This window comes from Salvia splendens, chromosome 21, assembly GCF_004379255.2.
Source record: "Salvia splendens isolate huo1 chromosome 21, SspV2, whole genome shotgun sequence".
Lineage (NCBI taxonomy): Eukaryota > Viridiplantae > Streptophyta > Magnoliopsida > Lamiales > Lamiaceae > Salvia > Salvia splendens.
Genome location: NC_056052.1, coordinates 913,432 through 937,935, shown reverse-complemented (window position 1 = coordinate 937,935; position 24,504 = coordinate 913,432). Strand labels below are relative to the sequence as shown.

At 39.8% G+C, this 24,504-nt stretch overlaps 4 protein-coding genes across 6 annotated transcripts; 2 read left to right on the top strand and 2 right to left on the bottom strand.

Annotated features, from left to right (window-relative positions):
* Nucleotides 1–697: 697 nt before the first annotated feature.
* Nucleotides 698–3,992, top strand: LOC121785087 (putative late blight resistance protein homolog R1A-10). 2 transcript variants are annotated; one of them, XM_042183438.1, is made up of 2 exons: nt 698–2,681; nt 2,752–3,055. In XM_042183438.1, exons 1-2 carry the CDS (start codon nt 779–781, stop codon nt 2,901–2,903), a joined length of 2,055 nt encoding a protein of 684 aa, XP_042039372.1. In that variant the 5' UTR covers nt 698–778; the 3' UTR covers nt 2,904–3,055. The 2 variants fall into 2 exon arrangements, with proteins under 2 accessions (XP_042039372.1, XP_042039371.1); XM_042183437.1 differs by adding an exon at nt 3,739–3,992 and having other exon boundaries at nt 701–3,307.
* Nucleotides 3,993–4,272: 280 nt separating this feature from the next.
* LOC121783218 (putative late blight resistance protein homolog R1A-10) lies at nt 4,273–7,446 on the bottom strand. Its single transcript, XM_042181227.1, has 2 exons — nt 4,753–7,446; nt 4,273–4,600 (listed from the first exon to the last, which is right to left on the bottom strand). The coding sequence occupies exon 1, from the start codon at nt 7,292–7,294 to the stop codon at nt 4,763–4,765; it is 2,532 nt and encodes an 843-aa protein (XP_042037161.1). The 5' UTR covers nt 7,295–7,446; the 3' UTR covers nt 4,273–4,600; nt 4,753–4,762.
* Nucleotides 7,447–15,716: 8,270 nt separating this feature from the next.
* Nucleotides 15,717–19,070, top strand: LOC121785085 (putative late blight resistance protein homolog R1A-4). Its single transcript, XM_042183434.1, has 2 exons — nt 15,717–18,603; nt 18,731–19,070. Exons 1-2 carry the CDS (start codon nt 15,789–15,791, stop codon nt 18,736–18,738), a joined length of 2,823 nt encoding a protein of 940 aa, XP_042039368.1. The 5' UTR covers nt 15,717–15,788; the 3' UTR covers nt 18,739–19,070.
* Nucleotides 19,071–19,551: 481 nt separating this feature from the next.
* Nucleotides 19,552–23,367, bottom strand: LOC121784874 (putative late blight resistance protein homolog R1A-10). 2 transcript variants are annotated; one of them, XM_042183132.1, is made up of 3 exons: nt 22,789–23,367; nt 19,926–22,141; nt 19,552–19,823 (listed from the first exon to the last, which is right to left on the bottom strand). In XM_042183132.1, the coding sequence occupies exons 1-2, from the start codon at nt 23,266–23,268 to the stop codon at nt 19,940–19,942; spliced, it is 2,682 nt and encodes an 893-aa protein (XP_042039066.1). In that variant the 5' UTR covers nt 23,269–23,367; the 3' UTR covers nt 19,552–19,823; nt 19,926–19,939. The 2 variants fall into 2 exon arrangements, with proteins under 2 accessions (XP_042039066.1, XP_042039065.1); XM_042183131.1 differs by having other exon boundaries at nt 19,552–19,839; nt 22,789–23,366.
* Nucleotides 23,368–24,504: the final 1,137 nt, after the last annotated feature.

Genomic DNA, 24,504 nt, shown 5'->3' with positions numbered 1-24,504 from the left:
GGAGGATCCATATTTATTGTATGAGGTGTGATACGTTTGCTAACTTTTCTTAAGTTGATAACTTGCTAACTCATCAACACAATGTATTAAAATATTAATACAATGTATTAAAATATCAACTTAAGTTTATGTTAACATTTCATTATCATCGTGTTGACATTTTTAATACACTACATTAATGAGTTATCACTTAAAAAAAGTTATCACACCCCTTTATTATATATATATCAGTTATAAACTAATAATAAATCAAATTTTATATAGTTGGTCTATTTAATTTAAAATTTTAATTTTGTTTTTTGGACTTTCAATTGTGCTTGTTGGAATAACGTGGCTCACAGAAACAAAGTTGGCCTTATTGGGCCTACGGGATTGGTCCTTATTCATGCCTATTGGGCTGCCGTGTTGGTCCATTGGGTTTTGGTTGGCCTAACACTATTTCCCATCCATAAACTAATTTAAATATTTTAAACATGGTTAGTTTTGTTAACTACTGTTTCCTCTGTCCTTTCAAAAAATAGACGACATTTAAAATAACACGAATTTTAATGTATAAATAATAAAATAAAAAAGAGAAAAAAAAAGAGAGAGTATAACTTACGAACAGAATATAATAAAAAAATTAAGGAGTTAATGCAATTTAAATTGGACCGTCAATTCTTTTCAGCAATTGATCCACTAAAAAAAGTGTACTGATTGACTCAATTTTATTCGATTAGTATATCTGATTAGCTGCAGTCGGTAAGGATCGAGTGAGAGACTGGGAGAGAGGGCAGAAATGGCGTATGCAGTAGTCATTTCTCTGAAACAAACTTTAGAGCTTCTTCTTGATTCAACTCGATCAAAACTTCAAATTTCCAGCTCAAAGCTTCAACCCATTTACGAAGACCTCTGTTACCTGAAATCATTTTTTGATAAAATCAATTCTTTGGAAGACAGCAACAGCGTTGAGGAGCTGGAAAGAGATATCAAGGATGTTTTACAGAATACTCGAGATCTCATCGAATCCCACTTATCAGATCTAATTCATGCTGCAGGAGTTGGGAGTTCGACTTCTGGGTTTTCCCAAAAATTGGTGGAAGTCAAAGTTGAACTCAGTCCCTTTATCGATACGTTGAAGGCCAAGGAAAACAAGCTCACAGGAAACCAGCAACTGCACACTGATGTTGACGTTGATGTTCCTGTTTCTGTTTCATCAATAATCGACCACGAGATTGTGGGATTGGAAGATGAAGTAGAGATGCTGCGACAGCGGCTTTTGGATCCAGATTCCGGGCTCAAGGTAATCTGTATTGTTGGGATGGCTGGCATTGGTAAGACTACTCTTGCCAAGGAGGTATGTAAAGATACATATATTGAGGATAAGTTCGAATTGCGTTTAGTTGTAACAATAGGTGAAGATTATCAGTTGAAAGAATTATTGCTGGCTATTCTTTCTCAAGTACTAAAGGCTTCCGAGGTAAAGAAAGAAGAGACGGTTCATGAATTAGGGAACCGTCTCAAGGCATCTTTATCTCGTAGGACTTATCTGGTTGTATTAGATGACTTATGGGATATGGGAGCCTGGAATCAACTTCATCCCTACTTTCCAGATGAGGGAAATGGTAGTCGGATTGTGTTCACAACTAGAATGACCAACGTGGATCGTGTTGTTCACAGAAAATATATTTTCCAAAAGCGTTTATTGAGTGATCAGGAAAGCTGGGAGTTGTTTTGTAAGACAGCATTCTCCGATAAGTGTCCTTCGGAACTTGAGGAAATCGGGAAGACAATTGCCAGAAACATGGGAGGACTTCCCTTAGCACTGGTTGAGATTGGTAAACACGTATCAAAGTGTCCAACAACAGTGGATTGTTGGATGGAAGCTGTTCTGAATATGAATTCACTTATTCGGAAAACAACCATCCCAAAGGTTGTGAATGCTGAATTGCCTCACCATTTAAAGGCATGCCTTTTTTACTTGGGCCTATTCCATCCAAACCATGATATCCCTACTTCTCAACTCATCAAATTATGGGTGGCTGAGGGATTCATCGATCCTGAAGCTGATCAAAACTTGGAACAAATAGCCGAGGAATATCTGGAGGAACTTGTTTCCAGAGGTCTTGTTATGGTTCATGAGCGGAGCTACACTGGTAGAATCAAAACCTGCGGAATGATCCATAAGCTCGTTCGGGATATATGTGTCACTCAATCTCAACAGCAAAAAATATTCCATATTGTAAACAAAGGCTCTACCACAACAAACCAAAGGCGGCTGAGCATCCAGAGTGATGTTTTACTTGGAGGGATGGCTGTTTCACGTGTACGCTCTCTTGTTTTTATGTGTGCGGAGCATCAAGATCCATTTCTGGTGTTTGAGGGTGTTAGATGGCTAAGGGTACTGCATGCACTTCCGATCAGATTTCGCGAGTTCCCCAGGGAAGTACTAAAGCTAGTTCGGTTGAGGTACCTGGCCATCACATTTGAAGGGGAGCTGCCATCATCAATTTCTAGACTCTTGAACCTTGAAGTCTTGATTATTTTTTCTCGTCAGGCCATCTGCTCCCCTGTCTTTCTGCCGTTAGAGATCTGGAAATTGGAGAAACTGAGGCACCTGCACTGCATGGGCTTTGACCTGCCAGTTCCTTCAACTGAACATGGGGATGATCTGTACTTCACGAACCTTCTCACGCTTTCAGGTGTGAGTTTTCGTACTTGTTGTGACATAGTTCTTGCAAGAATTCCCAAGCTAACCAAGTTAGGGATCAGGTTTGATCCAGCACTCCACGGTGTTGAAATATCCTGTTCTGCTGCTCTCTTTAGCGATCTCCATCAGTTTGATTCATTCAAATGCGCAGTCACGAACCCATCAAGAGTTGCATTTTCCCTTGAAGGTTTCCCTTCTGGTCTTAAAAAGCTAACCCTGGGAAGATGTGGATTTCTGTGGGATGAGCATTCCACCATCATTTCTCAATTACCAAATCTTCAAGTACTAAAGTTGCGATGGAACGCCTTCTGCGGCCCCAAGTGGGAATTACAAGATGATGAGTATCGTTGTCTAAAATTCCTTGTTTTGGAAGAGTTGGATATCAAGGAGTTGATAGCAGAGCCTAACAACTTCCCGGTTTTGCAACAATTACTTATTAGGCGATGCTACTATCTGCAACAGATCCCCCTTGATATGATAGATATCCTAACACTTAAAGTTATAGAAGTGGATGATTGCAGTATATCCCTCATTCAATCAGCAAGACGCATACAGGAGGAGCAAGTGGAACGAAGAAATGATGACCTACAAGTTCGGATCCGTTCTTCATCTCTGATAGTAAGAACCCTCGTTCCTTGGATTCAATGAATTTCTTTTAATATCACTGATATCAGAGCTTGTGTTATGCTGAATTTAAGCACAAATACTAGATCAACATGTGCACTTGTCTCTTCTATGGATGTTTAAAGTTATACTACAACTATAGCAAAAGTTACTACTTGTTTTAATGTATAGAACGACTAGTAGTCCATCTCTCCATGGAAAAATGTGTATCACTTTGGGTTGGCACATATTTTCATAAATGTTTGGTAGACAGAGTGGAGAAAGGTGCATAATCGTTTTTTGTATATAATGAGTTGTTAGAGCATTGAGTTATAATGAGTCTATGTGATGTGTGTAACTCAACCTATTTTCATAAGGGTGATTCTATACACACCTTCTCTTTTTTGCTCAAGGGTGATCCTTGAATATAACCCTTTTGTTTTAAGGATCTGGCGTGAGATGAGCGCGATCAAAATGCAATCAAATGGATGAGAGAGGAACGTCGGGGATGAGAGATGAGGTTGTCCAGCTTGCAGAGAGGATTGCTCCTAGAGATTGAGACTGCCATGTTTCTAATTCTGTTTCACATATTTCTACATATGTGTTTCATTATCTTAGTTAATGAATATTGTAGTATTCGTTTGCTTTTAGAGTCTGAGATGTTGTATGAATCGATGTAATGTTAGTTGTTTTTCCAATACTTAAGAACTACTCATATTGTGTAATATTCTTTGCTGTTAAACTAATTATTGGTGTGTGGAAAAAAGCAAGTATCACTAGTGGCAGTGGGGAATTTGAGAAGAGCATTATCTATAATCCATCAAGAAGTAGGATTCCAGTTGAGGTTCTTCTAAAATTCAAGATTTTCTCTGAATATTATGAGCCACTGATCTTTCCTAATTCTCAAGAAAAAGCCTATAATAAGTCTCAAGACACATTGTTAGACTGTAAATTCAAGACCAACAGATTCAAAATATCAATTTTTGAAAACCTAAAACAATCATGATGAAATAAACATTCAAAGCATGCCTTGTAATGTTCTATAAGAAACAACACTCCCAATTTTGTTCAAAGACTGCAACATGGAAAAAGAACCAAACAAAAAAACACCCACGAAGGAGCTTATAACAGGCTCAAGCCCACCTATAACTCAATTACAGAAAAGAACTTAAACCACAAAGGACTTGGCTACTCCGTCTTGGTCGCGAAGAAACGAGGCCAATCACATCTCCATTGTCTCCTGGAGATCTCGACTTGCAACACAGCAGCAGAAAATGGCAAGCAGTTCAGCTCAAACGAAGAGTGATTCTTGCGTGTTGAATCGTTACACCATACAAAAAACATAGAGTTTAATAGCCAGAAGTCGTAATCAAGAAATAATATCAATGACATAAGGGCAAAGAGAACATTATATGTACAAATGGAGCATGTTTGTGATTGCTTGGAGTTTAGGATTATACCTTTTGGCTTCTAATGTGTTATAACCACTTTGAGATCATCGTTACCGCATTCTAATTGGTCCTCCATAATTCGTTCTACTGAGGCCACTAAATAATCTTCACATTCATGTAGGCTAATTTCTTGGAGAGTTGGGATTTCTCCAATGCCGCTGGGAATTTCCTCTAGCTTAAAGCATCCGCTTACAATCAGCTTTTCGAGCCTAGGGAAGTTGGTCTCATCGGCTATCCAACGTACCAGATTTAAGTCTTTGAGACATAGATACCGCAGTGAGCAGAATTCATCTCCATCTGCCAACTTCCACTCTTCCTCTACCTCTACCTCGCTTTCAAAGACACAAGCCTCTATTTTGAGCACTCCCAGATTCGGTAGAGCACGTAGAGTTGTCAAAAAACTCCGAAATACCACACAGCCAACTAGAGTTAATTTTCCAATATAACATGGAAATCTAAGTTTGTGCAGAAAACGGCTACCATCTTTATTCAATGCAGACTGACATTTTAATTTTTCAAGCTTGTGAAGATAGCTAAGATCAATTTCAATCTTTGGTGAGTCTTCATAATAGATTCCCAACTTTCTGATATTTGGAATGGTTTCGAAAAAACCACTCCTAATTAGAGAAGGAAGTACCCACACACAGGAAAGCGTCTGCAGCTTCTTATGAACAAATGTAGTCTCCTTGATTTTGAATTTTGTAATCAACTTGAGATGTCTTAACTCAGACATCTCCCATAGTTCAGATGGCACATAGGGCACATATTGTGCAGAAATCAAGGTTTGCAGATACCACAATCTTGATATTCCAATAGGTAAACCTGAAGTGCAGGAGAAAGCTAAATACCGTAGGTTGACAAGTTGTATTATTTCTCGTGGGAACTCCTCGAATACCATTCTAATTACATCTAGCACCCTAAGCAATCTTAATGTGGAAAACATAGGAGATATATTCTTCTTCCAAGTGCATATAAAAGATCGAGCATGTGGCATCAATTGTGGTGAAACATACTCATCTTCCATTTCATATGATGGCTGAAAACTTACACAGCGAAAGCTGTCCTCATTAGCTTCCCTTCTGCATAGATCCCACAAAAGATCATGGATTGAATAACTCAATGGTTTGCCATTGGACTTTTTTCGTGTAACAGAAAGTAGATTCCTGTCCACAAGAGCTTTTAAGTAGTCCTCAGCCTCTTCCTCTAAACTCTTATCTCCATTAGATTTCACAAATCCTTGAGCTATCCATTGACGAATTAGTCTAGATCCTTTAATCTCATAATGTTCTGGAAAAACTCCCATATATAAGAAACATGGTTTCAAGTAAATTGGTAAGTAGTTATAACTCGGGGAAAGTATATTGAAGAGCCGCTCGTCTGATTCAACAATTGAAGATGCTACATCTGTTGAAAAATGCTCCCACACACCTTTTGACCTTTCAACCTTTGACAACAACCCTCCAATCACATGAACTGAAAGAGGAAGCCCACTGCAATTTCTTGCAATGTTCTTTCCTATCTCTTCTAATTCAAGAGGGCAATCCTCTTCTCCAAACACAATTTGGCAAAATAGTTCCCAACTTGCAGACTCATCAAGAAGCTTAACACGGTGCAAATTCTTTTCATTTGAAGCATATCCAGCTAATCTAGCCATCCTGGTGGTGAGCACAATTCGACTCCCATTGTTGTCATCTGGGAAGTACATCCTTATTTCATCGAAGGATTCGGAGCTCCATATATCATCTAAGACAATCATGTATTTTCGTCCACACAAGCTCTTAAACAACATATCTTTCAACTCATCATCGCTGCACTCAATTAGTTCATCCGTGAGCTTTCCAATTATGCCATGAAGAAGACATAACAAAATTTCTCGCAAATTTGGATCTTGTGATATTGAGGCCCAACCACGATAAGCAAAGTAGTCAATAATGAGTCGATCGTTGCAAAGTTTTCGAGCAAGAGTGGACTTACCAATCCCACCCATGCCAACGATGGCGATGATTTCCAACTCTCTCTCCATACCTAAAAGACGATCCTTCAACTGCATTAGATCTTCATCAACTCCCACCAAATAGTTCTTGGAGCTCGAGAAAGGAGCACCATCCAGCATCTTCTTTTCCTCCACCTCCACGAGCTTCACAGATTCAAGTTCCGTGGGCTTCACCGCCTGTCCAGTTGCAAAATCAAGATCTCGAGTTACTAGCTCCAGATCTTGCTCCAAATCGAGTTGTTGCAGAACTTGTTCAAGGTATGGTGTGAAGAAAGAAAACAATAAGAGAGATCCATCCACGCCTTGAGGGGTTGAAAGCATTTGATGAACCATGCGAGATTCAATTATATCTTCTACTCTGTGTGCTGAATCTCTGATTCGGCTCTCCAAGCTTGCTATTTTGGCGTGTGAACACTTTTCAAGAATCTGCAGCAGAGATTCAGCTTTTTCAAGTATGGATTCGAGTTGTGGCTTGTTTTGATTAACAATCCATCGTGTTTGTTGAGGATGAAGGATTTGCTGTAGGACGGTGATGAGGGATTGGAGATTGTATGCCATCTCTTCTCAGCTTGTTGCAAACACTTGCACAAAAAATGACGAAACTGATGATAATACGAAATTTTTCTTGATCACCTGAAATTTCAGACAGCCAACTCCATGTTGACCTTGAATACAAATTTTTTTTTATTGTATATTGGGTTGTTGGGGAGTTCTCCTTCTCCGATAAAAAAAAACTTATTTTGTTATTTTAGATATCCATCCTTGTTTTTTTATTAATTTATCAATAACCATCCAACCACACTATTATATATTTATTTTTAATAATATTATTATTATATAAAATATTTATTATTATATAATAAATTTATAAAAAAATAATAAATGAAAAACTAAAAATTATAAAAAATAAACAAAAAAACATATTTTGTGAAGGATAGAAATTTGGAAAACTTGTAAATATATTATTCTCATTATTCTCCATAGTAAGCTAAAAAGGAAACTAAAAAATGCTATGAAATTGTAGTATCAAAGAAGAAGGATTATAGGAGGAGGAAAAATGAGATTTTTTTCATGACAAACTATAACAAATGTGGTCTCTATTTATAGAGGATAAAAAATTATAAATTTTGGTATAATTTTTATAATTTTTAATACTCCTTCCGTATTCAAAAAATAAAAACATTTGAAACGACACGGGGTTTAATGCACAATTGGTAAAGTAAGTGATAAAAATTGGTAATGTAGGAGAGAAGAAAAGAAAAATAAGTAAAGTAAGAGAGAGGAAGAGAAAATGTAGTGAATGTTGAGTTAGGTCATCCGCAACGCTGTCACTTATCCATCCATTAACAGTCCCTTAATTACTATTCATGGGCCCCACTATATTTTTTTACTCCATCTCTTAACTAAGACCAAGTTTATCGGTTGGTGGAGGCCGACCTCCGTGCCATTACCCAATTAAAAATTTCATGAAATTAAAGGTCTCCCTCTCTCTTTAATCTCGGTCTATCTCTCTCTTCAAATAGACCCAAAGGTATCTCCTCCCCTTTCACCACTTAGCCAATGAGATTGTGCCAAATGGCACAATTTCATTGGCTGATATTATTATTTTTAATAATATATATCTTTAATATATTATATTAAAAAATTATAAAAATTATACCAAAATTCATAATTTTTCTTCCTCTATAAATAGAGACCACATTTGCTATAGTTTTACACACAAAAAAATATCATCTTTTCTCCTCCTATAATCCTTATTGTTTAATAGAATTTCATATTTTTTAGTTTCCCTTTTTGCTAGCGATGGAGGATGATAAGAATAATATATTATCCGATTCTCCAAATTTCTACCATTCCCAATAATAAGTATTCATGTAATAATAATAGTATTAAAAATAATATAAAAATAAATATATAATAGTGTGGTTGGGTGGTCATTGATAAACCATGAAAATATGTGTGGTTGGGTTGGATGAATATTAATGATGTGGAAGATGATGTGGAGGAGATAGAAATGAATTAAATATTGAAAAAGTGGATGGTTGTGTTGGGTTGGGGGTTGCTGATAAACATGGTCTAAGGGACGGAACCTGCAACCCTCCATCTCTTATCCGTCCCTTAACCGTCCCTTAAATTACTATTTATTCAATTTCATTTTTTTATTTTTATTTCCAACAAATTCAATTAATAAAAACACATTTCATTAAATAAATAAAATTACAACATTACATTCTTAAAACAATAAAACAAAACATAATTAAAAATCCTAAAAAAATTAAAAATACATAATTTAATTTCCTCCGCCAAATTTTGCCCAAATGTGCTCCATTAGATCATCTTGGAGTTGGGCGTGGGCGGTAGAGTCACGTGTCCTTGCCCGAATAGACAACCGATCTTGTATAGACGGATGCACTCCACTTCGAGGCAGACTTCTTGCTGTTGAGCTTCCGGGGGCTTCAGAGTCGAATCAATTTCCCGCCTCGGGTCCTTCGTCTTGGACAATCATGTTGTGCAAGATTATGCACTATACATGATGTCGACCATGCTCTCCATGAACCACGTACGAGACGGGGCTTTGATAATGTTGAAGCGCGCTTGGAGAACCCCGAACGCTTGCTCCACATCCTTCCGAGTAGACTCCTGCTTCTGCGCAAAAAGAGCCTGCTTTGCGTTCACAGGACTGGTGCACGTCTTCACGAAGGTTGGCCACTTCGGGTAGATGTCGTCGGTAAGATAGTATCCCATTTATAGCGCCGGTTGTTAGCGGTGAAGTTGATGGCAGGCGCTTTACCATCCAAAACTTCGGCGAAGAGGTCGGATTGGTAGAGCACATTTATGTCGTTGTTCGAGCCGGGGACCCCAAAGTACGCATGCCAGATCCATAGCCGGTAGTCGGCGACAGCCTCGAGTATAACGGTAGGGTGGGTGCCTTTGTGGCCGCTCGTGTACGACCCCCTCCACGCCACCGGGCAATTCTTCCATTTCCAGTGCATACAATCGACGCTGCCAAGCATCCCGGGGAATCCGTACACTTCTTCGTGAAGGCGGAGCAGGAACTGGCAATCTGTCGTGCTTGCCTTCCAGAGAACTTCGTCGGTGAAGGCTACCCGGACGCCTTTGCAGAATTGGATCAAGCACATCCTCCTAGTGCTTTCTCCAATGAGGAGGTATTCGTCGAACACATCCGCCGTTTGTCTAGTCGCAAGCTGACGGATTGCTGCAGTACATTTCTACAGCGTCGTGTGGCTAGGACGGCCGACGGCGTCGAACCTTTCTTGGAAGAACTCTTCCCGGGCTGCCAATGTATTTGCGATGTGGAGAAATAGCGGTCGCCGCATGCGGAAACGGCGACGGAAGTAGGTATCTCCCCACACTGGGTTATCGCAGAAGTAGTCGCGGACTAACCTTGCGGCGGCTTCCTCCCGGTTATGATGGATGTAAGTCCGGGAGCGTCTTTGGGGAGGGCGGCTTCCTCCGCCTCCCGGCGTCGATCTTTTTCAAGTGATTCTTCCATTATTTGACGCATTAGCTCATATGGATCCATTAGATCGATTAAATTTGGGGGAAGAATAAAAGAGATGATTTGAGATGAAAATTGGAGTAGAAAGAGAGATGATTTGAGAGGAGTAGATGTGTGTTTGTGTGTGAAATGAAGATGAAATAGGAGTATTTATTGAGTAAAAAAATAAAAAATAAAAAAAATTTAATTTATTGCGTCAGCGTGACGAAACCCACTCGCGGGCCGGCGAGTGGGCGCCACGCATCGCCCAGGAGCGCGCCACGTCGCGCAAGCGCGTGGCGAGACAGCTTGCGGGCTGTCTCGGCGTGACGGGGGTTCCGGCGGAATGGTGATGGGATGGGACGCTGCAACGCGTCCCGCGCCCGTCTCGTCACAGAGGGACGGGACACGAGCCACCCCCGTAACGCATTGCGGGTGGCCTTAGTGGATTGTGGGATCCATGTCCTAAAATAGAAAGATTCTAAAGTTTCTATTTTTAAGGAACATTCCCAAATGGAAATAGTTGCTATTATTAAAAAACGAAGGAAGTATAATATATTAAAGATACATAATTTTTTAAATTAAAAATTATCAGCCAATAAGATTGTGCCATTTGACAAAATCTCATTGGCCGATGGAATAAAATACTAGTAAGGCAACCAGGCGGTTGGAGGTTGCTATGAATCAGACCGTGATTTATGAGAGAGAAAGACTATCATTTCAGTTTTTCTTTTTCTTTTTAATATGTAAATGAGGTGGCGGTCGACCTTTTACTACCGATAAAGATGGTCTTAGGGCAGGATCCCCTTGCGGCGGCTTCCTCCCGGTTACGATGGATGTAAGACCGGGAGCGTCTTTGGGGCAGGGCGGCTTCCTCCGCCTCCCGGCGTCGATCTTCTTCAAGTGATTCTTCCATTATTTGACGCATTAGCTCATATGGATCCATTAGATCGATTAAATTTTGGGGGAAGAATAAAATAGATGATTTGAGATGAAAATTGGAGTAGAAAGAGAGATGATTTGAGAGGAGTAGATGTGTGTTTATGTGTGAAATGAAGATGAAATATGAGTATTTATTGAGTAAAAAAAATAAAAAATAATAAAAAATTAATTTATTGCGTCAGCGTGACGAAACCCACTCGCGGGCCGGCGAGTGGGCGCCACGCATCGCCCAAGAGCGCTCCACGTCGCGCAAGCGCGTGGCGAGACAGCTCGCGGGCTGTCTCGGCGTGACGGGGGTTCCGGCGGAATGGTGATGGGACGGGACGCTGCAACGCGTCCCGCGCCCGTCTCGTCACGGAGGGACGGGACACGAGCCACCCGCGTAACGCATTGCAGGTGGACTTAGTGGATTGTGGGATCCATGTCCTAAAATAGAAAGATTCTAAAGTTTCTATTTTTAAGGAACATTCCCAAATAGAAATAGTTGCTATTATTAAAAAACGAAGGAAGTATAATATATTAAAGATACATAATTTTTTAAATTAAAAATTATCAGCCAATAAGATTGTGCCCTTTGACAAAATCTCATTGGCCGATGGAGGTTGCTATGAATCAGACCGTGATTTATGAGAGAGAAAGACTGTTATTTCAGTTTTTCTTTTTCTTTTTAATATGTAAATGAGGTGGCGGTCGTCCTTTTACTACCGATAAAGATGGTCTTAGGGCAGGATCCCCTGTTGTGGGCAAAAACACAGTTGATGTTGTGCCACGAACGACGTAGTTTCACCTTAAATTGCATCATACTTCCCCGTCCAAGAAAAATATGACATATTGTAAATGACACGGGTTTCAATGCGAAATTGATAAAGTAAAAGAGAAGAGAAAAAAGTAAGAGTGAATTAGTATTAGTGGAATGTGGGCTCCATATTATTAGTAAGAGAGAAGGGGAAAAAATAGGAGATAAGTTATTGAAAACTTTCTTTTTTTAAAATGTGCTCGGATAATAAAAAATGACAAATATACTCTAATTTTTGTGGACGGAGATAGTATTTTATCATCACTGCAGCAACTTAATTCACGTGATTTTACTTTTATTATCCTTTTCCTTTCCTTCCTTCCTTCTATCTATGGGCATATTATATGGAATCTTTTTTCGTATCTTTTCTTAATCTTTTTTCTAGTGCTTAATACTAATAACTCATAGTAACTTATACCACCAAATTTATCTTATAAAAAAATAATATAGAAAATCAAAGTTAAAAAACAATGATACCCAATTAATAGTTGACATGAGATACAAAATCATACTACTGTAATATAATATTTGAGTGACTAAATACAAAATTAAATTGAAACACACATAAGGAAGGTGTATTTATTTGTATCAAAAATACATTCTAATATTAGTAATCTCGGTTTCCATATCTTGATAGTTGTCATTCGATACGTCTCCACTGAAATATGTTCATACTAACGTTATCCAATTTTGTCATTTTAGTTCATATGCAATATATTGTCCACTTTGCTTTATTTCAATTATTGGTAAATGAAGTTCACTTTCCACTAACTCATTACACTCACATTTTATTAGAGCACTCCTTCCGTCCCAACTAAGTTGAGTCACAACTTTTGGATACGGAAATTAAGAAATTGTGTTGAAAAATAGGCGAGAAGAAGTAGCTATGAAAGATAAAGAGAGGAAAATATATGATAGAATAAAGTAAGACTGATTGAATGTTTTGTTATTTTATCAAAAAAAGAAATGACTCAACTTAGTTGGGATAACTAAAAAAAGAAAAAAAATTAATTAATTACAACTAATGAAAATAAAATATGCAAAAATATTTTATCTTTCAGAAACTAAATTTGGTGAGTCAAGTAGAAGGTTGAAAAAAAAGATGTTCCACCAATTAAATTAAAAACAAAATTTTTGCTAAGATTGTTAGGAAAGAAAAAGGAAGGAAACGAGATAAATGGGTTAATAGTAATAAATTCGCAAGAAAAATGCTAGAGTATCATTTACGACGAAACTACGTCGTTTGAGGCACAGTATCAAATACTGTGTTTTTCCCACCGCAGGGGATCTTCCCCTTTCTCTCTTCTGATCTACGTATTTTTATTCTTTCTCTTTCTTACTTTATTGCATTTTTTTTTCTTTTCTCCTATTCTCCTACTTTATTAATTTTTTCATTAAAACGTTCTGCGGTGTTTCGTGGAATTCCGCGGGGAATGTCGTGCGGACGTCCGCCATTGCGTTGACTCCCACGGACGTCCGCGCGGAATTCCCGTTTATTGCAGTAAATGTTTTTTTTTAAATTTCTATAAATACGTCCCGGTGAACTTCATTTCATTCGCACCACTTGTATTAACGAGTATCTCTCTCAAAAAATACATTTCTTTCGAAGAACAATGGAGCACCACGATAGCGATTCCCCCGCCTCGAGCGAGTCACCGGCGCTGCATTTTCCCATCGGAGGGAGTACGCCGATGTCCGCTGCGATGCCTCAAATGCCAGGGATGATGCCCCAATCTCAAATGCCACCGGGAATGATGACCGAGTACTACAACATGTACCCACAGTGGTATGAGATTATGCCCCAGATGCCGGGAATGATGCCACAGATGCCGGTGGACAACGTCTATCGGCCCTATATGGACCTACTGTTGACGGACAACCCGACGAGTTCTCCTCTCGAGACTCAGTTCACTGGCAATGACACGTTCTCGCTCGAGGAGTTGGGGTTTTCTCCGATCCGGGATTCTCCCACCGACGCATCACCGACGACAGTGAGGAGGGGGAGGACCGAGCAAGGGAGGGGCAGGGGACGGGGCGTCCCGGTGTACGGTGATGAGCTGGGGGCGGCTGAGGTAGGGGAGGGATCCAACGAGAACAAGAGGACCGTCTGGTTCAAGGACGAGTGCGTCGCGCTGACGAAGGTGTGGATCAGTGTAGTGGAGGATCCATACGTCGGGGCGAACCAGCATATCGACCGGATGTGGTGGCGCATTAGCCAAAGCTACCTCCAGTTCAAACCGCCAGGGGGAAGCCTCACAACGCAGAGCAATGCCGGAAACAGTGAGATCGGTTGAAGAGACAGCTCAACCGATTTGCCGACATTTACACAAACGACCTCGCTCGGCAACCAGCGGCATGTCTGCCGAGGATGTGAAGCTGCTGTCTCATCAGCAGTTCCCCGACGATGACAAGGGCTTTGGGGAATTCAAATATTGGTCGGTGTATCTTGTGGTGCAGTCCTCGCCCAAGTTCAATGCGGGTGTTGAATCTGGCTGGCCGAAGCGGACGAAGATCAGCGCATCCGGAGAGTACAGTAACAGTGCTGGTTCCGCGGAACCCCTTCCCCCCCGAGGCAGAGTTCCCCACACCCACATCGTCGGCCCGCCGCTGTCGCCTGGTTGGGCAAAAGTCCTCGGCGCGGATGTCGAGGTGAAGCACCAGCGGATCTGCCGAGGCCCAATCGGCAGCACCCCAAAACGATTCCGAGAACCCCTCATTCGCCTGCATCGCGGCACATGAAACCTTGTTACGTGCGATGGTTGAATGGCGCCAAGCGACCGACCCCCATTACAAGCGGAAGCTTAAACCCCTCCTCAACAGTATGCGGCGCGATTTTGGGTTCGACGAGATGTCGGATAGCGACGGCGGCGGGGACGGCGATGGGACTGGCGATGGGGAATCCTAGGAGTGAGAAGCCGGTTTTTATTTTAATAATAATGTACTTTTTTTTGGTAATTATGTATTTTTTTAATGAAGTGCGTTTGCATTTTCTCTGTATTCGCGTCGAAATTTTAATTCCGTAAATTGTTTAATTCCGGAAATGGTTTAATTTGTGCATTTGTGAATTTTTTTATTTTGAGAAGTCCGTCGGAAATTTCGCGGGGAATTCTGCCACTGTGCAGTGGGAAGTCCGTATGACGTGGCAGTGCAGTGGAAAGTCCGCATAATGTGGCAGAAGGTGTTTTTGGGAATTACGTGGGGAATTCTGTCGGGAGCTCCGTGCCACTGGTGATGCTCTTATCCAAACTTATTTTTATATCGAACCCAACTTTAACTTTACCATGTTGCTATGTCAAAAAAAGAAGTTTTTAACTGGCATTTTTTTTATTTCTTTTTAAATGGTTTCTTGTTCAAAATTTAGGTTTTTTTTTGTTCCAGAATAGAACCTATAATACGTGTTTGTACTGAATTTTTTTTTGTTCCGGGTTTGAGAAAGACGCATGACCCTCATGCGTTGTTAAATTTATTTATTTTTTATTTTTTTGAAAGACGCATTAGCGTCATGCGTCACAGGCAAAAACGCATGCGGCTTATGCGTCTTTCGAAAAAACAAAGAAAAAAATTAAAAATTTAACGACGCATGTCCCTCTCTATAAAAGACGCATCTCCGTCATGCGTTTCATTAAAAGAAGACGCATCCCAAAGGCGGAATAAAAAAAAGTCCAGTACACTCGAGGAATGTTATCCGTGGTATTGAACAAAAAAAAGAAAAAACCCTTCAAAATTCAATTTGCCGTAAACAACAGTCGTTGATTTTGCTGTCGTTGAAGCTCAGTCGATTCATAATTCAACTGTTCGTAAGCTGATCGAGTGAGATGGCTTTCGCTGCGGTGGTTTCGGTTGAGCAGATTCTGAAGCAGATGATCTTGCATCCTGATGATTCTGCTCCAAAGTCAACAATCGAGTGTTTCCATGGCAAGATCCGTTCCTTGCAGTCATGCCTTGAAAAGATGTATCCCGTCAGAAGAAGCAAACGCGATAAGGTGAATGAACTGGAATCCAAAATCAGAGAAACTGTCTACAAAGCCCAAGATCTCATCGAAGCCTTCATCTCCACCCAAAACTCCAATTCCGCTTTCCTTCTAAATTTCCAACGCGAATCCGAAACCAGAGAAAAAGTCGACCTGGTCGAAACCCTCATCTCCGGCCGCAGCTCCCAATCCGCTATTCTTCAAAATTTTGAAGTGGAAACCAAAAAAATAAAGGAAACAATCCACGAAGCCAAAGTTCTCATCGAATCCTTGATCTCCGCAAACAAATCCCAATCCGCTTTCCTCGTAGATCTCAAGGAAAACGAAGGAAAGCTCGATCAGATCTTGGCCATGGCGGAAGAGATAGCAAGTTCCATGAAAGAGGAGCAGCATACGCCGCTTGCAAAGCCCGAAGCTTCAAAATCCAGTAGTCGAGCTAGCAAGAGTTCCAAGATTGTGGGGCAAAAAGAAGATTGCAGAAAGCTGAAGGATGAGATCCTAAGCGAAAAAACAGATCTTCAAGTAATCCCAATCACGGGTTTACCCGGAATTGGAAAAACAACTCTTGCTCGAAGTATTTTCGATGATAAAGAAATTGGGGAGCGATTCCTCACCCGATCATGGGTGACCGTAGGCCAAGAGTGTAATTATGCTGAAATCTTCTCAAAGCTCTTGGCTTCAATCCAAAGGAGTAGTGATGGCTCAGTGAAGCAAGGGAATGCTGAGCAGCTAGCCAATCAGTTGTACAAAAGTCTACAAGACTGCAGCAAAGGGTATCTGATTGTGGTGGATGATGTGTGGGATACTGATGTCTGGGACAGAATCAAGAACTACTTCCCAAACAACTATAACTACAGTCGGATTGTTGTGACAACCAGAATTGATATAATTGCTGGGAAAGTTACTAAGTCCGGTTTCTGTCATAAGATGGAGTTGCTAAAGAAAGAACAGAGTTGGGAGTTGCTGCGTGAGAAGGTGTTCGAAGACGGGCATTGCCCTCCTAATCTGATTGCTGTAGGAAAGAGCATTGCCGAGCACTGTGGTGGTCTTCCCCTGTCAATTACAGTGGTCGGCGGCCAACTCTCTGCAAAAATGGATGATGTAGAGTATTGGAAAATTGTTGAAGATGATGTAAAAGATGCTGCTAACTCAGAGGGAGAGACTTACATGGAGATCTTGTCTCGAAGCTACGAGCACTTGCCTTCTAAACTGAAGGGATGTTTCCTTTACATGGGAGCCTTCCCTGAAGACAGTGAGATTCCTGTCTCCAAGCTCGTGAAGCTATGGCTCGCGGAAGGGTTTCTGATCCGAAAAGGAAAATCATCTTTTGAAGACATTGCTAGGCAGTGCATTGCTGATCTTCTTGACAGGAATCTGATCTTTCCTGTCAAATTAGCCTCAAACGGAAAAGTTAAAACTTGTGGCATGCATGACAGCATTCGGCATGTGGCAGAGATCAAGTCCATCAAGGAGAGTTTTTTTGTTTCCTTTAAGAAGTTTCCCAGTCGTCAAACAAGCCAACCACACCGTGGAGAAGTTGCAGGCACTCTTAAAGGTAAAGAAACTCAAAGGCGTTTATCTGTTCATAAAAACATTCTAATGTGCATGGAAGATGTTTATGAATCTGCCAAATTGATTAAACCTGCACGCACTCTTGTTTATGCTGGCCATTACCACCATCACCCTTTACCATATTGTCTTGTTTACGACTGGCTTAGGGTGTTAGATGCTCTTACAGTCCATTTGATTGAGTTCCCAAATGAATTAGCTAAACTGAGTCATTTGAGGTATCTCTCTTTAACTTTCAACGGGAAGCTTCCTGCATCCCTATCTCAACTCACAAATCTACTGGTTCTGATTGTTCGTCGACATCCCAAGATCATAATCATGGGGAAATCCATCTTGCCAGTGGAGATATGGTACATGAAACAACTCAGACATATTCTGTTGACAGAATGTGACTTCCCTAATCTCCCACAAATTAAAGAAGGGGATTCTCCTCTTCTTGGAAACCTTCAATCTCTTTCCACAATCAATGCTTCTAATTGTACACAAGAGTTCTTCAAAAACGTGCCTAACTTGAAAAAGTTGGGAGTTTGGATTGAAGCACCGGGACCTGTGAGTTTGTATCTAGATAATCTCCCAGACCTTGAATCTTTTAAGTTCAGAGTGCTCAATCCCATCCCTGGTAAAGAGATTGATCTGCAGAGGGATCTTGTTTTCCCGGAGAAACTTGAGAAATTGAGTTTAAGTGGCTGTGGCCTCCAATGGGATCGTCTGCATGATATCGGGAAGTTCCCATGTCTTCAAGTGCTGAAACTGCGACACTTTGCCTTCCAAGGACCGGTGTGGATCCCAAAGGATAAACAGTTTCCTGAGCTAAAGTTGTTGCTGATTGAATGCTTGGACTTGGAGTTCTTGAGGATTGGTTTTTTCTGCTGTGAAAATCTCGAAAGGCTTATTATCAAGAATTGCTATGAACTGGAGGGTATTGATGCAGAGCTTGGAAGCATAGGAACCCTTAAACATGTTGAATTGATCGGCTGCAATTATGACGCTGTTGATTGCGCCAAGGAAATTAGGAAAGATCTTATGGATAATGGAAAGGACTTGCATCTTCACATCTACTCTTGGTGGGGAGAGAATACATTGCCAAATGGTATGTATCTTTCTGCTCATGCTTTATCATTAAGTTTCCAGAGAAGTTACTAATTTGTAGTAGTAACTGATGATATAATGCTATTTCTTTTGGCATTTTACTGATGTGGATTTTACTTTTACTACAGATTGCTGAATGTGGAACTTGGAAGACATGATTATGAAGTTTATTATCGGAGTTTGGAGGCTAGGCATCATGGCCTAATCCTGCATCCTTTTCCCCCTCGTTTTGTTTTGAGCATGTGCAATAAATTTGTGTTTTTATTTGTTTCCTCAAAACTGGGGTTCTTCACGCGTGTATATAGTATTGAATGTTACATATGCCGTGAGTAGAGGAAGAAGAGATCAGAAGAAAGGATTGATTTTTCTCTGTATTATATTTCGATCATTGCACCATTGCTCATATAGAGCTAGCTGTACATGAATTTCTATATCAATGTATTATTGGGCTAAATCATTCTATATCAATTATTCTCTCTAGTCTTCTTGTTTCCTTCTTTATCTATTTTCTCATGGTAGTAATTAAGGATTTAGGTACTTTAATAGAAGGTGTAAACTAAATTATCGATCACTGTAATAAAACTTGAGGTAGGCATGTTAGGCTAATCCAACAATTCTTTGGTTGTTTCTTTCGATTGTGTTGATGTTGACCGAATCTAGCGTGTAACACAATTACACAAACATAACATTTTTTTTTATCTTGTTCACTCGCTCGAAATAGCACAAACATAACATCAAAGCATTTATAATGAGCTTAAACACAAACAAATAATCCTTAAAAAACCATATAACAGTATCATGTTCAACTTTTGCAAAACAAACAATATCCAATAGAGCAGCAAATTAGACAATGTAAGCAAGCAATAATTAGCGTGGATCTTGTTTTTCGATTCTGCAATACAGCAATAGTAAATAGATCATCACTAACACTAATCATTACCCGTAGGGATAACCAGCACAAACATCAAAGCTTTTATTATGTGGTTCAACACAAACAAACAAACAATCCTTAAACAAACCACAATATAGTATCTTGTTCAATTTTTGCTAAACAAACAGCATCCAACCGAGCAGCAAATTAGGCAATAGAATCAAGCAAAATAGTGCTAGTACTAATGCAAACATGTTGAAGATTTTCAAAAGAGGTGGCGAACATTTATTTGAGAGGTCGAAGACAAGCTTCATCAGTTGTCTTCTTCACTTCATTATTCTTCCCTGGCACTGAACATGGAGCCAACTACAACATTGAAAGTCAGAAACAGATACAGACTACTATTTGATGTTGGCACTGAATTATTTAGAGTGTGAAATAGAAAACGTTACCTGGTTTGCTAGAATTAGCATCCGGCACCTATGGTGAGTTTGAACCTGGAAGCTCCCTTTTCCCCTTGATTTGCATTTTTCGTGTTTTTTATTTTCTTGGCAGACTCAACTCCAGATGCTGATAGGTGCTCTATGTCCAATTTCTCTAGGCATCCCACCACACCGTCGGGAATTTCTTTAAGTATTTTGCACTTTCTAAGCACAAGAAACCGAAGTTTGGGAAAACTATCATTTGAGGCCTTCCAGATATATAGCTTTGTATCTTCAATGAGCAAGAAATGGAGAGAGTGGAAGCCTCCACCATCAGCCTCCCATGTCATTCCAGTGAATGCGTTGTCTTTCAATTTGAGGACCTGCAGAGTTGCTATCGTAGCCAACGTAGACATATGCTTCCAATCCAAACTTGTGCCCGCGATAGTCAGCATCTTGAGTTCTGCTGGGAACCAACTTGTTAACTTAGGAAAGCGCATTGACTGTTGGGATTCAGAATCATGGAATGTATTCACCAGCTTTAACTTTTCAAGTTGATCCGGCATTTGCAAGGGATTTGGGTTAAACAGAATGGCCAACTTTCCTTGAATGCTCAATCTCTTCAAGTTTGGGGCCTTGTTGAAGAATTTGGTGGTGCAAATTTCAGGTGATATTCTACCGAGGGTTTGGAGACTCCTGCAACCCTCACCGTCGTCTTCGTCTACTTTTGTAATGACTGAATTTGTCTTCAGATGCCTCAGCTGTATCATCCTCCATATCTTTGCATCGATTTCAATAGATTTCTGCTCTGTGTAGACTACAAGAGTTTGGAGGTTCCACAAGCTAGAGAAGGATTTAGAAAGAGTTTTCAGATTCTCAACAGATATAGTGAGGTATCTCAAGTGGAATAGTTTGGTAACACCTCTAGGAATCTGATCCAGCCTGATGAATTCAGATTCCAAAACTCTCAGCATATCCAATTCATCAACCATAGTTGGTGCATACTTTTTAGGGAAATTTATTGGTGTCTTGTAGAAGCATAAAAGAGAACGAATGCGATGAACTTTCTTCTTTCCTTCCCGAGCCAAGAAGGTCTCAAGATCAGAATGGACACAGAGGCGGCGGGGTTTGTCAATCTCAGATAGTGGAGGGACAAAATCTCCATTTACAAGTTTCATTTCAAGGAAGAACCTTTCCTGCTCTTGTGAAACTTTTGAACCACAAAATGCATGCACGACATCATGAACGCGGCATGTTTTAACCTCACCTTTGGAATTTCTTTTGACAACCATCACTAAGTTCCTGCTTATCAAATCTTTTAGATTCTCTTCTGCAGCTTCTTCCAAGTTCTTTCCTTGTATAAAACCTTCTGCAATCCACAAGCGGATCAATTTCCAAGTAGAGATCTCATAGTCTTCTGGAAACACCGCAAAATATAGCAAGCAATCTTTCAGCTCATCAGGTAGTCTTTTGTAGCTTAATTCGACAATATCTGACACTTGCTGCTTCTTGTCATTTTTTAAGAATTCTATCACATCGCTCGACACCTTAACCCATGCTTCTTCTATTGCTCTTATATCCTTATTCTTTGCACGTTGTTCCACAAGAATTCCTCCTATCACCACAATTGAAAGTGGCAATCCATGACAATTATGAGCTATACATTCCCCAATAACTTTCAAATCATCAGGGCACACGTTGAGTTTACCAAATACTTCATACTGGAGAAGTTCCCAACTTTGTGGATCCTTCAAGAAGGGTAGCTCAAAGGATTCCCTTGGTTGACTAGCTTTGTCTCCAACACTCTTCTCGCGACTGGTAATGATGACTTTACTCATGTAATTGCTCTTGGATAAAACCGTTCGGATAGCACTCCAAGCCTCCATAGTCCACACATCATCCAAGACTAGCAAGAATTTTCTCTCTTTGAGATAAAACTGAACCCGATCTTTTAATGCATAATCACTTAGACCTGACATGTCATCACTGGTGAATTCCTTGAGAATGCTGAGGAACACATCCTTGATATTCGGTGTCTGTGTAACGTAAACCCAGATGCGATTGGGGAATTCGTGCTTCACGAGATCACTCTTGAATATCTTCCACGCTAGTGTTGTCTTCCCCAGACCCGGCATACCAATGATGGAGATAATATCCAATTCCTCCTTTGTTTCCCATAAGTATCCTAAGATTATATTTTCATATTCTTCAAAACCTACCACGTTTTCTTCCCTGATTATCTGGAGCTGCGTGGAAGTAAAAGATGCAAAAGATTAATTACAACATGAACAAATACAATATTTATTTATACTTTTTCTCTCTTCATCTCGCTACTTTGTTTTATACATTTTTTTAAAAATCTTTTGCCCAAAAGAAATGTCGCTACTATGAAGGGACGGAGGGAGTATTACATACTCCATAATTAATCTCGCAAATTATCATGATGTGTATTAACCAATGCTATAAGACCCCTATCCTGACTTCGACCGGGCATTAAATGTCTCATTCACTTTGGTAATCGACCACACCTTATTAATTCATTTCACTCACATTTTAGTACCCCATACTCAAATTCTAATGTCGTATATAAAAGTTAAACTCAAATTAAAAAAAAATAACTTATTTTTTTTGTTTAAATTAAACAATTTCTTAAAACTGAATGAATCTAGTATGAGATATTTTCTGAATGGCAGTGGGGGTATTAATTATACAGTTGCTGGCGGGAGTATTTGGTGCTTAGATCAAGATAACCAGCACCGGCGATTAAAGTTTTGCAATCTAGCCTTATCCACACATTATATCCCATCTCACGTTTTCTTACCTGCTTAACAATTACTCATATATGTTTGCTAAAAATTAAAGTTGAATATAAAAATTGGAATATGGTGGTTACCTTGGGGTTGGGAGGCAAATCCTGTAGGCGTGGTTGGGAGGCCTTAGCCATTGCAGTTTCCCGAAATCTATGGGCTTTGTTGACCATCTCGACAACACCTCTCTCTCTCTCTCTAAGGGATTTGACTTCTTGGGCGAGGTTGACGGTTGTTGGATTGAAACGTATGCCCATGGAATTCAATGCCTTTGATATGACCTTCTTCTTAGTTGCAGGTGCAGCAGCTGCAGCTGCAGCGTGGGTCATGCAAGAGTCGACGGTGTCTTCAGCCTCGTGAACCACATCTCGGATCTGCCTCTCTATGTCTCGGAACCCTTCCGGCTTGTTCGGCATCTTGGCCGCATCGCGGAGGAAGCTATTCAACGACACCAGATCATCTTTCAGCAGATCCAGCTCACGCTCCGCGCCGCCGATGAGTCTCACTTGGTGCCTCACTAGCTGCACCAAATTTTCCAAGAGGAACGTCACTGCGGCATCCGCCATCTCCGATCATCCAACAATCACACTGCGTTGACTGATGCAAATCTGAGTCATACACAGTTCTCCTGGTTGTTATGTTTTCATCGATTACTATATTACCCCACTAAATGAAATGTCACGTCAACCAGCTTTCCATTTTATTTTATACTCCCTCCATCTATTATTAGAAGTCTCATTTCACGGTAGCACAAATCTTAAGGAATATTAACTAAAGCGAGTGAAAAAAGGATGGGATCCTCTGCTATGCCCTATTATATACAAACAAATAAAATAATTAAATAAATTTAATTAAATAAATATATATTATTTTATTCTATTGTGAGGAACAACCTGGGTTGCTGTGCATAAGTGCACAACAGGGGATTCCACCCCAAAAAAAGTTAGTGAAATAGATGTCTCACTAGTATATATTAGTTTTAAATGAAATATGAGTGTAATGTGTTAGTGGAAGGTTAGACCGGGACTCCTATTCGTGGATGGATTAAAAAAAGAACTCTTATTCACGGACAAAGATAGTAATTATACTACTCCCTCCGTTCGATAATAATATAATCATTTTGTCATTTTAGTATATTTTATAGTAGTCGGTAATTTTTATTGCCATTTTAGTATATTTTATAGTAGTGAGTCATTTTCATTTTACTTTTTAATTATTCTCTTAGTTGTTATGTTCTCATCGATCGCTATATTACCCCACTAATCGGACTAGTCCATTGAAATGTCACGTCAACCACCTTTTCATTTTACTTTATAATTATACGACTACTTTTAATTAGGTTTCAGTTTGTTTTTTTCTTATATCGAACCGAATTCAAAAAATCAAATTTAGTTCAAAATCCAAACTGAATCGAAATCGAAAAATTGAAAAATCAAATTTAAAAAACTGAAAACCAAATTTTAAAAATGAACTAAATCGAAAAAACTAAAATTATATGAAAAAAAAAACAAAATAGGGATGTGTTATGGTGCCACCAATTTTAAAGTGACAACATACCATCAACCTTGTGCTACCACGTGACACGTTATCCTGTAATATTAGGGATGTATCCTACAATATTCATTAGTAGGCGTTTTAGATGGATTTCTACATATTGCATGATAGTAATAGATGAATTGCACTGTAGATCGTTGAGTATTACTCCCCCTGTCCCGCTTAAGATGACACGTTTTCTTTTTTAGTTTGTCCCAAATAAGAGACACATTTCTTTTTTGGTAACTTTCTCTCTCCAATTAATACAT

Coding starts and splice junctions, on each gene's coding strand:
- LOC121785087 (XM_042183437.1), top strand. CDS start 779: ATGGCGTATGCAGTAGTCATTTCTCTGAAACAAACTTTAGAGCTTCTT.
- LOC121783218 (XM_042181227.1), bottom strand. CDS start 7,294: ATGGCATACAATCTCCAATCCCTCATCACCGTCCTACAGCAAATCCTT.
- LOC121785085 (XM_042183434.1), top strand. CDS start 15,789: ATGGCTTTCGCTGCGGTGGTTTCGGTTGAGCAGATTCTGAAGCAGATG.
- LOC121784874 (XM_042183132.1), bottom strand. CDS start 23,268: ATGGCGGATGCCGCAGTGACGTTCCTCTTGGAAAATTTGGTGCAGCTA. Junction 22,142..22,788: donor ATTTGCCTCCCAACCCCAAG/GTAACCACCATA, acceptor ACTTCCACGCAG/CTCCAGATAATCAGGGAAGA.